The sequence below is a fragment of the Vanellus vanellus genome, assembly GCF_965231255.1.
Source record: "Vanellus vanellus genome assembly, chromosome: 4".
NCBI lineage: Eukaryota > Metazoa > Chordata > Aves > Charadriiformes > Charadriidae > Vanellus > Vanellus vanellus.
The window spans coordinates 15,434,073-15,447,450 of NC_138909.1; the positions used below are offsets into that span (position 1 = coordinate 15,434,073).

Here is a 13,378-nt window from a genome sequence, read left to right on the forward strand (position 1 = left end):
TCAAGCAATCTGATCGCAGAATATTATTGTGTGAGCTGTTCCCACTAGCTGCTGCTGTTTTACACTGCCACCACTACTTATTTCATTTCACCGTGTACAGCTGTGATTGCATATGTCGAGAGCAGGGGTTCTAACAAGAACATATGTAATGAGGGGTTGGTACAGCGAGAAAACCGTGTTTCATATAAGAAAAGGCTCAATGCACGTTTAGAGGGGAGAGGGTGGTTCTCCATAAATATACTAAGGGAATAAATACTGTGGAAGGAGGGAAGAAAGGTGGAGGGAGCAAGAGGTGGACTACTGTTTCAGATAAAGGACAGTTCTGGCACAAGAACAACATGTGTATTCTGATTATCAGTAAGACGCACACTGGAAATACTAAAAAGGTCCCTATTCTTTAATGCAGGAAAATCTGCAGCTGCCTGTCTGTAGAAGGAGTTGGTTTAAAACAGTTATACTTGTTTGAAGACCTGTGCCAACATCCTCACAAACAGGCCTTTTATGACTTGGTAGCATCACAGGATAAGGGATTGGAGTCAAGTGACCCAGAAAATCCATTCTATTTTTTACTCTCTGCATTTGCCATACGTGTAAGCATTTGGCTGAATCGCCAGCTGAATGGCTCAATTTGACAGGGTGAACGGAGAACAAGGGGGGTTTTGTCTTTCTTTAAAAGACAAGCAGCAGCTCCAACCTCTTGGCCACGACAGGAAGATACAGTAGAGTACAGCTCAGTTTTGAGCTCCTATGCAAGCTCTTCGCGTGGCTCTGGGTGGTGTTTCTCATTTGCCTTGACTTCCTATATATGAAGTGGAGTTAGATGCAAACCCCTCAGATAGCAGGGAGTAGTGCTGAGCGCTACACTGGCATAAAACCCCTAGAGAGCTTTCCAGTAGTTTGTATTTCTGTAGTTACATTTAACTTATGTATCTGTGAGCACAAACAACTGCATTCTTCTCTCCCTTCTTCTCCACCCCTCCCTGTTTTCCCAATTTTGTTCCTGGTAGGACAGGAAAAGCAATTTAGCAATGAAAAAATTGTGCTGGATGCAATTAAAGTTCAGTACTGTCAACATAATTGTTATTAGTTTGTGGCAGCAAAAGAGAAGAGAAATTAATTAAAAAAGAGAAATTAATTAAAAGGATTCTAATTTTTCTTCTCCTTAAGTTCTGCCAGACTTCATTAGTTAGACTAAGCATATGGAGCTTGTTTGAAAACTGCTATTGCTCTTATCTTTGGCTATTAAGTGAACAGGACCAGGGAGAGAACACATGACTTGTTCTGTTATTTAATATAAAGTTACATTTATGGTACTGCTGAATCACAGCGTCAACTAAACGTCAGCGTGAAATTCCAAACTGAGAGACTGTGGAGGCAAACACGCTGAAGAGCGAAGCCCAACATATTGTGTATTTCAAACTTACAGCCAGGTATGCACAATTAGCACTCAAAGTCACCTTATCATCACCGAAGTCAAACCAGGATTTTGATGAAACAGTAAACCAGTCAGAAAAACAAAGTATGCTGACTCCAACGGGGGAGGGGATTTGGGGGATAAGGGGAATAGGAAGAAGGAGGGCTAAGTAGTGCTTCATTTATTTCGCTAAGCTTGAAAATTGATCTGCACTACCAGATTATTTGCCTGGCTGGAGTCCAATTCACTTCAACTTTGAGAGATCAGGCCTTAATTAGCAAGCGTTTCAGTGAAAATAGAGTGCTAATGGGAAGTGTGAAGGTTGCACCTAAAAAGCAAGGAAGAGAGAGATCACTGCAGCTGGGAGAGAGGGATCATCACCTGTGTGCTTGCTGTTGACATGAGCCTTCATATCTGCCTCTTCCATAGTGACAAAATCACATGCTGTGCAGCAAATGGAGAACATCCACTGCTCTTTATCCACATGGAGGGACATATGACTGACAAACTGGACATTCATCTCCGTCTCAAACCCACACACATGACAGCTGCGGGCAGAAGGGAATTCGAGAGTAAGAAACATTTAAAAAAAAAACAAAACCACAGACAGAAACGTATTGCCTTTCCCTGAATTTGCAAGAAGAAAAAAACTACCTCACTGCACAGATTTCTTCTCTTCCTCACTGTTGAATGTTCACTGCAAAATTCTTTTGTCTGCTGAACTGCCTTTGAACTGATGGCCATGCCAACATGATTAAGAGCAGGCACAATGCAACAATCCTGTACATGCTATAATGACGCTAAATAATCATAAAGTTAATTAAAAACTACAGATTCCAGATGCTGCGCATCACCTAGCCGATTCCTTTGGGCAATAAGAGGCACTGCAGCTTTGCCAAGATGTTTAGTATGGCTGATACACTGACAAACGGAGAGCTTGCTGCACACTCCAGGAGTTATTTTCAAGCTTTGGAATGGTTCCCATGCCAAACTGGGATCTTGTGCAAAACTGCCTGGCAGTTTCAGTGTAAGCAAGTAAAAATGGGTTCAAACATTTCTTATGCTTGACTGGAAAACAGCAGTCATCAGCTATGCAAATAATTAGCAGGGATACAGATTTCACAGCCAGTGCATAAAGGCAGTGATATTGAGAGGCAATGGAAAAGACCCTTTAATTTAACTTTCTTTGCAGAGTCCTCTCCTCTTGCTTTGATTAGGCCATTAACATTTAAAACAAACCGAAAACATTTAAAAAGACGTATACTCTAGGGCACTGTTTTGCTTTCCCAAGGGGATGGACTAGGTAATCTAATCCAGCAGGTCTCATTTATTTCTTACTTCTATGATTTTGTAATTAAATCTGCTCTTGGCACTTTGACTAAAAGGAAGAGTGATTTGGTAATCTGCTTGGCCACTGGAGTGCGTATCACAGTTTGCAGAGTGCGCAACAGTGCATACAACACGGAGAATGTCCAAATATGCATTTTATCTGGGTAATTTCTTTTAATTTTCCAGACAAATTTTCCTAAAGGTTTTCTTTCTTTCATCCTGTTAGTCACTGAATGTATATCCCCCTAAAAATGGAGGAAATGAGTATATCAAGATAATAATTCTTATTACGCTTTACTATTTGATTTCATAGATTGAGCTGAAAACAATGGAGCTGTCACAGGCAACTGGAAGGACAGTGCTTTAGATTTGCCATGAATCTGTGTACACGATGGGATGTTTTCAAACACAAAACTTAAACGAACACTGCATAAAAAGTAGAAGCGGCCCATCTGCCCCACAAAGCCGTTTAAAAAAAAACCCAACCCCACTCCAAACCCCAGGGTCTTTCCCAATGGTTAGCCAAGTCGAACAGCATGAGGCAGCCAGCTGGGATTTGCTGCTTAGCCTAAGTCAGATGCGGGCAAGACAAATACTTTCATCGCCGTTCCACCCTGCACCACCGGAAGGGTGGCCCTGTAACACGTCCTTAGCAGGCAGATAAGACATTCAGATTCCAGCGTCTGGTGCACAGCCCTTGTCTGGGTTCTCACCTGTAGTAATAAGGGTGCTTCTTTCCATCGCTGCCTTCAGAAGTGACAGCGCTGACAATGTCCTCAGTGTCTGTACTCACCAGCTTCACAGAATGGACGGTCAGGTGCTGGTTCAGATTAGCACGGCACTTAGCAGCATAGGGGCACAAGTGGCATTTGTATTTTCTCTCTTCTGAAAAGAAACAGGGAACCTTAAATGTATACTTCATTTGGAAGCGAGCTATTTTTCAAGCTGCCAATAACCAAGTTTGCATTCCTTTGGGTTTCTCCAAGCAGCTTTCAGAATGAGGTACTTCGGAAGCTCAACATTTTGGAGACTTATGGGAGTTCACAGCAACTACTCAGAAAAAAACCCTAATTTGGAGGTAGTTTAGGGCCAGTTTTTTTAACTTGCTCTACCATCTGTAGTCAGATAATACAAAACTTTATAAACTGAAAAACTGGGGCAACTGCTGCTATGAGAGCTGCAGCAGAGCCAGTAGAGAAACAGGTCAATAATCTACAACTACTTCCTTTACCTAGCATCTTTTATTTGATTTTTGGGTCCAGTTATTCTTGAGGCTGCCCATGTGATCACTTGCAGAGAGTTGATGGTTGATGATTTTGTATTAAAATCTGAGGGTGGGGAGGAAAGGGAACGCTGTATCATTAGGCCGGTTCAGAACACAAACTAATGAAAAAAGCTCACTCAAAGAACAGTTGAAGAAATTAAACAAATTCATCGTGTTTCTGATGCTTCCCGACTTAAACAATTTAAAATAAAAATTACTTTATTTTAAATTAAACATTTCTAAATCCTGGGCGCACATTTTTTGTTCGCGCCAGGCTTTATTTTGCAAAGATCTGATAAATAACCACACGCTACATCACCTTTTACAAGCTTTCCCTTTGAGGAGCTGCTGCTCTCCGTTTGAAATGTAACGCTACCAGTGTTAGGGGAAAGGTATTCAATAGAGCAGCTTAGGACTAAGAAAACCCCGCGATACCACAGAATAGAGCATTTGAACCTTTTCAGCATGGCTCTCCTAGACGGTACAACATACAATGGCATTATACCAACAATGTTTTTCAGCACTGCGTCAGAAATTCTTGCTGTCCAGCCTCATTTTGTGCAGTGCACCTCAGCAGGCCGACAAGGTGCATCTTCCCTATAAAAACCTCTGTTGGTCTCAGTTGATTTGAAGCCGATTCACTTTAAGAAAGTTGGTATGGGGTAGAACAGCCCCCGTTCCCCTCAGAAGAACTGGATAATGAGAGCAAAGGTGAATGACAGATACTAAATCCTTTCAGTTTTACAAGATCTGAAACACCAGGGCCAAATCTTTTGTTGGTGACATTTAAAAAACTCATCAGATGAATGTAAGAAAGGCTGTGCTTTTTCTTCAGAACTCCATTAACAGGCTTGGTTAACCAGCTGGTATCTACAGGCTGGTCTACTGGAACCTGGACAAACTTGAATTTACACATTTTGTAAAAATAAATTACAAGTAGGCTGTAAAGAAATAAAATGTTAGTTAACTCCCTGAACACGGCTCTGACATTCTGTCCTGTTTCTGTGCTTGGCTCTGCTCTAAGTGCAAGGAGCTGAGGATGGCTCGCACGCTCTTCTGCTTACCTTCTTCCCCTGCCACCTAAACAAACCACGACGAACACACGGATTTCCTCAGTGCTGTAACAACCAACCACAAAGCATCGGCTTACCTGTGTGCAGCGAGAGATGCCGGGACAAAGTCTGCTGTCGACCAAACACTTTTCCACACACATCACAGGGAAAGAGCTGGTCGTTAAATTTCCAAGATGGCAATCCATTTCCCACCTCCAGCCCCAGCTTTTCTGTTTCTGTGCCAAAAAACACATAAACAGAAAGTACTATTTTAAGAACTCTGAAGATTGAGGATTTCATTCCGTAGAGTCCTGTAGGTGTCACATAAAATGCAACACCTCAGCTGCATGCTGTGTGATCTGGCACATGAGTTCATGTAAACTCAGGAAATGCTCAATGATGGAAAGGAAATTAATCTTTCATACAGCATCTTTCATACGTACTCTAAAGCATAACACTTAGTCAAAATGTTCTAGACATAGACGTATTCAAAGAGTTAAGCCAAATTATGTAAAAAGAGCGAAAGTCAAGAGTGAACATGGGAACGCATCAGCATCTAATTCTGGTTTTGTGGAGAGAACGCTCCTTTGGCTTTTTCAGTCACCCACCTTTACCTGGTGCCTGAAGAAGGCCTGGCCGGAGATGGGGATCTATTTTACACTGGATTGTTATTCACGGCTGAATTCCAAACGATGCAGGAATTTTTTGCTACGTGAGCAGTCTTACATTGAAGGAGAACAGAAGATTGCTCAGACAAATGGCAAACCAAGAGGACACAGCCCGCCAGTGGGTGGGTGGCTGGCATCCGGGGTAAGCTCTACCCAGCACCTGCTGTCCTCAGGCATCAAAATCCCCAGCCTAGAGGGCCATCCACTGAAAAACTGAGACCCAGAGCAAACCGTTATCTTTAAAGAAGTGTTTTTAATTGTTTCAGGAACAGAGGGAGTCTGCCATACAAAAAAGAAACTCCACACAGCATAAAACACAGACACGAAGGCACTCTGTAAGGAAGTAGAGAGAAAAGGACTGGGAATGAGGAAGACAAAAAAAGGTACGCAGTGCTTCAAGAAGTTAAAAGCATGGCCGGTTTTGATCTGGACAGAAGGCAGCAGAGAGCCCATGGAGACTGGGGATCGCAGTGATACGACTTAGCTCAATAAGAGAAACGGTATCAGCAAGCCTTGTGCAAGGAAAGACTCTCTGCAAGGGTCCTGTTGCCCGAGGAGAAGGGACCACTGTTGTTAAGAGGTGCGCAAAGCTGCGAGGGTGCTCAGCAACTTGCCAAATACAACAAGCGAGGGGGCTCGGTTTAAAGACTTACTTCTGGTAAAAGACCTGCTATTTCCACTGGAATGAAAGATGCAACATGCAGAGAGCACCTTTCTCTAAACCGACACCGCCTGTGGGACTGCTGCCCAGAGCTAGCTCCGCCAGCGCGTGTGTGCACGCCGCGATGGAGGAAAACCATTTGGCTGGGATTTTCAGGTAAACAGGAGGAGAGGAGCTGAGGACAGGAGTACAAAAACATCTTATTGAGTGCAAGTTACTATCGTGGAGGTTGGCACGAACCAGCAAAATCTTCACCTGAGGAAGCACTGAGGAATAAACACCTCCCTTGTAGAGGAAACCCTCGCTGACAGAGCCACCTACCACTGGAAGTTTGACTGCCATGCCTGAACGAGTCTCTCCTTCACAGATAGGTGTCCAGACGGCTCCACTGTGGCTTAGGCAAAAAGCTGTCAAACACTCTCGTTAATTTAAGCAGTAACAAAAGCAATGCCTCATTTGGGGCAGAGATTCCACACAGCAATCTCAGGGATGGTCATACGCGCCAGCCCCTTTTCAGCTGCTGTTACTTTCTCCTCTAACCCTGTAAGATGTACAATATTCAGCACACCAGAGGAATTACGAGGCACCTCTGAGTGCTACCACCCAACAACACATTTTTCTTAAAAGAATTTCTAGTTAGAGAACAAGTTCTGCCTATTCAAAATAGTCATTTTGTGAAATTAAAAAGGAAGACCCCCCCCATCCCCTAAGGGCTGTAAGTGACCCATAACCTCCAAGAACTTCAATAAAGAATGATTCTTTTTGTTACTATCCTCGAGTTCAAAACAATGGAAAAATCTGCCTCTGTACTAATGTTACAGATATTTTAGCAGAGGTTTTTGAGTACATAATCAAAACAGTGCTTCAAAAGAGGAATATGGTAATAATTATAAGAGAAGGTCACAAGGGTGTAGGTTGCTTCAATATGGTCACAACAAAAATGAATTAATTGGGACACATACCAAACAAGCAGGCTCAATTAAGTAAATAAGTCTCTTAACAATTCACTTCAGCATTAGTCATCAGCCCTCTTTTATCTCTTCAGAAGAAGAAATATAGTATCCTCTTCTCTATGGTGGATTTAGAGCTATCAGTTCTGGAAAGCTCACGGGAAGCTGGAAAAATATCAGCTTTCTGATTATCTCAAGCTGGTGAAAGCCAGTCCTTTGCAAAGCAGCTGCGTATTTTTCATTGATGCAAAAGAGGATGCCGGAGGTGTTTTGAAAGTACCTCTGTTTACTTTAAAGATTTATTCCTGGAGTCCTAACTACAGTGCTGCTTTCTTCTCTTTTGGCTGAATCTTCGCTCTGTAGCAAAGCGCTTTTTCTATTCAGCAAGCTTCTTGGCTTGTTCATGGCAAACCAGAGTTGGTCTCTGGTGTGACAGGAGCCTCAGCACTTTGTGGAAGATCTCTCAGCTCCAAGGGAAACCACCTACTTCCACCCACCTTACCCTCTGGGCAGCTTTGGCTGCAGCCTGAAAACTGGAGCTCTGTGTCCATACAGTAGTCCAGAAATCTTCCCAGAACATACCCAGCAACTGACCTCACCAGTGACCCGAAGAATCAGGTGAGTCAACATCCACACTCAATCCTTGGGCTCTGTCTCTAATTAATGCCGGGGAACGATGTTTTCTGTGAAGTGAGTACAAGTCCAGTGACTCTGAGACCATAATACTGGTTTGTGCACAGCGTTCTCTGTATCCCAAAGCACTCTATGATACACTTAACATCGTTATCCTTTAAGAATACCTTACACAGTGGCTAGGAAGAAGATGGACTGAGACCAACTAATGTTAAATAATAAATCACCATTGTGAGATGTCCTGCAAATCCATCTTTCACCATGACACCTCTATACTAAAATGAAGGGGGGAAAAAAAAAAAAAAAAAAAGGACTTCATATAAGATTTCTGCTTTAAACAAATACTCCACAAGAAATTCCAAACCTTCTATGTTAGAGAAGCATACATGACAAAATAATATTGAAATTATTAAGTAAGTAATAGACTGCATTTCTGTATGGGTTTTGGAGCTTAAAACAAAATACGCTTAGTAAAATGGAAGGCATCCAAGTTCTCCAGTACATCATTAAAAAGTAACAGGAAGATTAAGACTCAGTATATTACATGCTAGTAATAAAATTATTTTGAAATCCTTTTGCATAGAAGTCTTAAAAGCTAAAAATTTTATGTAGAGGTAAAACTTAATTCTTAGTGAAATTTAGCGAAATACATGTTTATGGTTACCTTTCCTGCCCTTCTGGGTCACCTGGTATCATTTCCCTACTAACCCCAAGTCAGCTTCACAATGAGTAGCTGTGTAAACCTGATCATCCAAGATGAGGTTAGAAATTGCCAGGGCTGTCACCATCTGTATTTTCCCTGAGGTGACAATAAGGTGGACATCAGCTGCAGAAATACTGTTCTGTCCCTCCTCTTGCCCCTCCAAATTGACTAATTTCTGGCAAACAAAGCCCAGCAGCTTGAGAGAGTTACTATTTACCCCTTTCCTAAGCCATTAGGCATAATTCTGAACATGTATGTATTTTCAGTTTTCACATTTAGGGTTTAATTTTTTTCTCTTATCCTCAAACTGGTAATATCAATATGGAGAGTGCATTAACCACCCCTTCTGAAAAGCCTTCAGCCTGACTTTTGTCCAGAAATGCTAAAAGAGCCGTATCTGGTTGAAGCTGTAACTGAAGAAGAGAACAAAGTGTGACCTGAATACATAAGTAACTGTCTGGAGTCACCAAATCAGCCTTGTGACTGCTAGTAGCTGTCACGCACAAAAACTTCCCCAGGGACTGGCTTTGGACTCTGGTATGTGGCACTTTGATTACTTATTTTCTTTTACTTAGCTTACGTATTTTTCAATTACTGCTTCACAGTGTCTTACACTACATCATGTTTTAATCTGTTGTTCAGTGTCACGCCTACCTTATACTAATAACTGAAAGAATGGAACCACTATTTAACTGAAAAAGACAAAGCCAAGGAAACAAACAAAAAGTATGCTGAAGCGTCAGTCAAAGAAGATAAATTCATATTTATAACCTTTGCTGGTTTACTGTCTGCTCTCACATCCTAAAACTCACTTAAACAGCTGCTTCTGTCATGGACCTGTTGGAGCAGGTCCAGGCCACGAAGATGATCAGAGGGCTGGAACACCTCTCATGAGGAGAGGCTGAGAGAGTTGAGGCTGTTCAGCCTGGAAAAGAGAAGGCTCCGGGGAGACCTTACAGCAGCCTTCCAGTACCGAAAGAGGGCCTCCAGGAAAGACAGGGAGGGACGCTTTACCAGGGAGGGTACCTATAGGACCAGGGGTAACAGTTTTAAACTGAGAGAGGGTAGATTTAGATTAGATATTAGGAAGAAACTCCTTACTGCAAGGGTGGTGAAGCACTGGAACAGGTTGCCCAGAGAAGTTGTGGATGCCCCATCCCTGGAAGTGTTCAAGGCCAGGCTGGATGGGGCTTTGAGTAACCTGGTCTAGTGGGAGGTGTCCCTGCCCATGGCAGGGGGGTTGGAACTTAATGATCTTCAAGGTCCCTTCCAGCTCTAACCATTCTATGATTCTTTGATTCTCTGTTTCATCTTCACACCTCTATGGACCTCAGAAGCAACAAAATCCAGAAGGGCAGATCCTTATGGTCACATGGAATCCTACAGATATAAGTTAAATAGCTTGTCCTTCGCAGTAGGTATTCCTTCAAGAGGTGGAAGTGAGAGGTGCTGATGAGTCTTAACAACAAAGGTCAAAATTTATTCTCTCTCCATTATTCTGGAAGTGTATGTCATATTTACTTGGGGTTATTCAGACAGTTTGACACCACCAGATGGTCAAGAAGAAATCAGTTAAGTCATTTTGAAAATGAAATTAACAGAAATCTTGTGAAGGGAGAAAATAGAGACTGGTAGTTAAACTATTTTCAATAAATCCTGCTTGCAAACCAAATGTGATGAAGAAAACAAGTTGGATGTCTAGAGGATCTGGTGACAGAATAGCCACCCAGGGTGAGGCTGAGAGCTAAGAGGGAAAGATGGCCAAACTCAGAACAGGAGGTGAACTGGGAAACAGTAGATGATAGCTGACACAGGAAAAGAGGAAAGGAAGTGTGCAGTGCCTCCCTTCTCATCCTCCAGGGGAGAAAACTTGATGTGAAGAATACAAGATGCAGAAGGAAGCTGCCATAGAAGAATGCATCTGAAAAATTCCACCAAACCAGAAAATGAATAAACTGACAGCGAAACAGTGCCGGACAAGGTACCCAGGATTCTATGAGCTCATGGCAAGAGGACGAACACTACCAGTAGTGCAGATGTGCCACGGCAAGGCACCTCACTTTGCTCCAAAAGACTTAGGACGTTAAACAGTCATCAGATAACTTTTGGTTACTACCAGCCCGAACTGGATTGCTGCTAGCCTGTCCTTTGCCATCTTTCGAGTACCCCACGTTTACCCAAGAGGTAAATACACTGTACGCAGCTCTATATGAATGTCACAAAAGCTTGTTCCATTTGTAAGGTTATTTCTATTTCGTTATGTCTAAAAGACAAAAAGTTCAAGAAATTATGTATTCAGAAACAAGGTGTTCAGGTCACGCAATCATGCAAACACTGCTTTAAAAACCATCTATTTGGTCAAAGAAATTTTCTTCCCTCCTGTCTGCATTCATCTGTGTTATTATAATGTCTTCCTACTTTCTGCAGTGTCCCCATTATCAAAGATGCATTTTATTGCTTTGGAGCCTTCCACTTACATGTTCATCTATCACCTCTGGCAAGCACACTGTATTTAAAAATTGAGAACTCCTTTTGTGAAATATGTAATTAAGGCTCTGCTGCAAGCTTGTTTGCTGAAAGCCTGCGAAAGGCTCACAAGCTCAAAAATATATTGACTATATGAAATTGCAGCGCTCCAAATACTATATATCTTACTCCCTTCCCAACTTACTTTCACATAGGTTTTATTTGTAGCACCAGAATTCTTATTTCTAGTAAGTCAGTTAAAATAAACAGTGGAATCCTTCCAGGTACCGTAAGATATGTCTTGCGACTTATCTAAGGTATCTGTGATCCTGAGTGGTCCTGCAGTCTTCATTTGTCACCGCCAGCATCACAGCAACCTGTCTGGTCTTATTTTAGGGTGTATCTTTTACTGCAAGCAGACTCGTCCACTCAGCCAGACTCAGCCAGAGATAAGCAACTGCTTTTTTGACATAAAAATTTTCTATATTCCCCACAAAAATAAAAAGAAGAAAATATTTATATTTTTTTTTAAACTCAAGCTTCAGCTGAAATTGCGAGGTGGTTTGCCTGACACCTTTGTGATGGTTGTTTTTAATGCCTTTTTGTAGCTATTAAAAGCAGTCAGTGCTGTCCCCTCTAATATCCCTTCAGGGGCATCTGTTCAGGCAAACCCAAGTCCCCTTGTGCGTGTTGTGGGCCGGCCAGAGGTGAGCTTGGGCCAGCCAGAGGTAAGCTTGGGCCAGGCTGGGAGGCATCCAGCGCTGGCAGCAGAGCCCTGTGCCCAAGCTAGTGCGTTTGAAGCATGAACAAAGGAAGGGTCTCTGTAACCATGCTCTCAGTCATAACCTCTGTCAGGTATGAGAAGTTATTTGGAGGCATTTAATAATACTCTAATAATAAAAAATAAAAATTAACACAAAATTATTGCTCAAATAAAAGAACCCTAGTTCCACATGTGACGGGGACATGTACTTTTTATTTCATAAGTCCTGAAAAACTGCACATAATCAGATAGTCTGAATGACAGAACAACTGCAGAGAGGAAGCAGAGAAAGTCTCCTTGCTAAATAAAAAAATTACCAACTAATGCTCTTTTTTTTTTTTCCTCAAATGCTTTTGTAAATATCTAACATTACTATGAAGTATGGTAAAAAGTAGTAATGTTATGATAATTTAAAATCCTTGATATGGAAGAAATAGAACCCAAGTGATTTTATGTATCAGTAGCATGGTGATAAGTTGCTCTTTCTAAAAACATCAACCATGAAAGCTGAAAATATTTCAATAAAGAGCTTGCACGACCCACAAAAAGAAACATTAGTATTGTGCACGGAAGTATTCCAAACGTGCAATGATAGGCAACAACACTTGAAAAGGTCACTGAGAAGTGACAAAGATCTCGGGGTTTCTGAAAAGAATAAAAACAAATAAAAGATTAACTTTAAAGACATCTCCACAGAGGAACATGGGAAAACAGCGAAGCCCACTTCACTGCTAACACTGAGCCCATTGCTGAAAAATGGACAGTCAGAAACAGAGCGCGAAAACGAAAACCCGAGTCAGGGCAAAGACAAGGTAGGGACACACTGACTTCAAAACACAAGAACACCCCTCATCTTCTACCTTTGCGTCAAAACTAACACCTGTTTTAACTTCCCTTATACAACAGAAGATTTCTGAGTAAAGAGTGAGGCTTATGATAACCTTCATCTGCCTTATAAAGCTTTGAGATTTGCTTTTATTGTCTGTATTAAGCTCAAAACATAAGAAACAACCAAGAAGAGAGCCAATCCCCAGTTCAAAACTTAAATCAGTCTATGTGAATTCTGTGCGAGGTGGCTGGAGTTGCAGATTTTTAAGGAACCCTAAAACTGCAATAATGTTGCAGTCGGTTCTTGAAAATTATTTTTACAATACATACACTATGACATCAAGTTGAGGACAACACTGGACAACACCGCCTATTCCCTCCGGCTTGTATTATCCACTATACTGCTTTAGCATAAAGCATAAACAGGATTGTCTTGGTGGTAACTTAATTTCTTACACAATAAGGAAGAATAGAACAATGTAAAATTCCTGACATATGTAAAGTAAGGCCCTGAGCTGTGAATTTACTGGCTAAAAAGCAGTAGTCATGGAAGAGTCCCTGTAGCTCACTGCAGAGGCTCCAGGAGTTCCTCAATCATTCACAGTTACCACGCTGGAGGAGGTTAGTTTGGTTTCCTGACTAGAGAT

General features: G+C 41.8%; 1 protein-coding gene across 1 annotated transcript in view; it reads right to left on the reverse strand.

Moving 5' to 3' along the window:
• ZNF827 (zinc finger protein 827) overlaps positions 1-13,378 on the reverse strand; it is a gene marked incomplete at its 5' end in the record, with an annotated part of 110,933 nt that overhangs the window by 5,411 nt on the left and 92,144 nt on the right. The window contains 3 exons of the mRNA XM_082483123.1: positions 1,796-1,962; positions 3,457-3,628; positions 5,158-5,295. Of these exons, the coding sequence (XP_082339249.1) occupies positions 1,796-1,962; positions 3,457-3,628; positions 5,158-5,295 (477 nt within the window). The remainder of the gene's footprint in view (positions 1-1,795; positions 1,963-3,456; positions 3,629-5,157; positions 5,296-13,378) is intronic.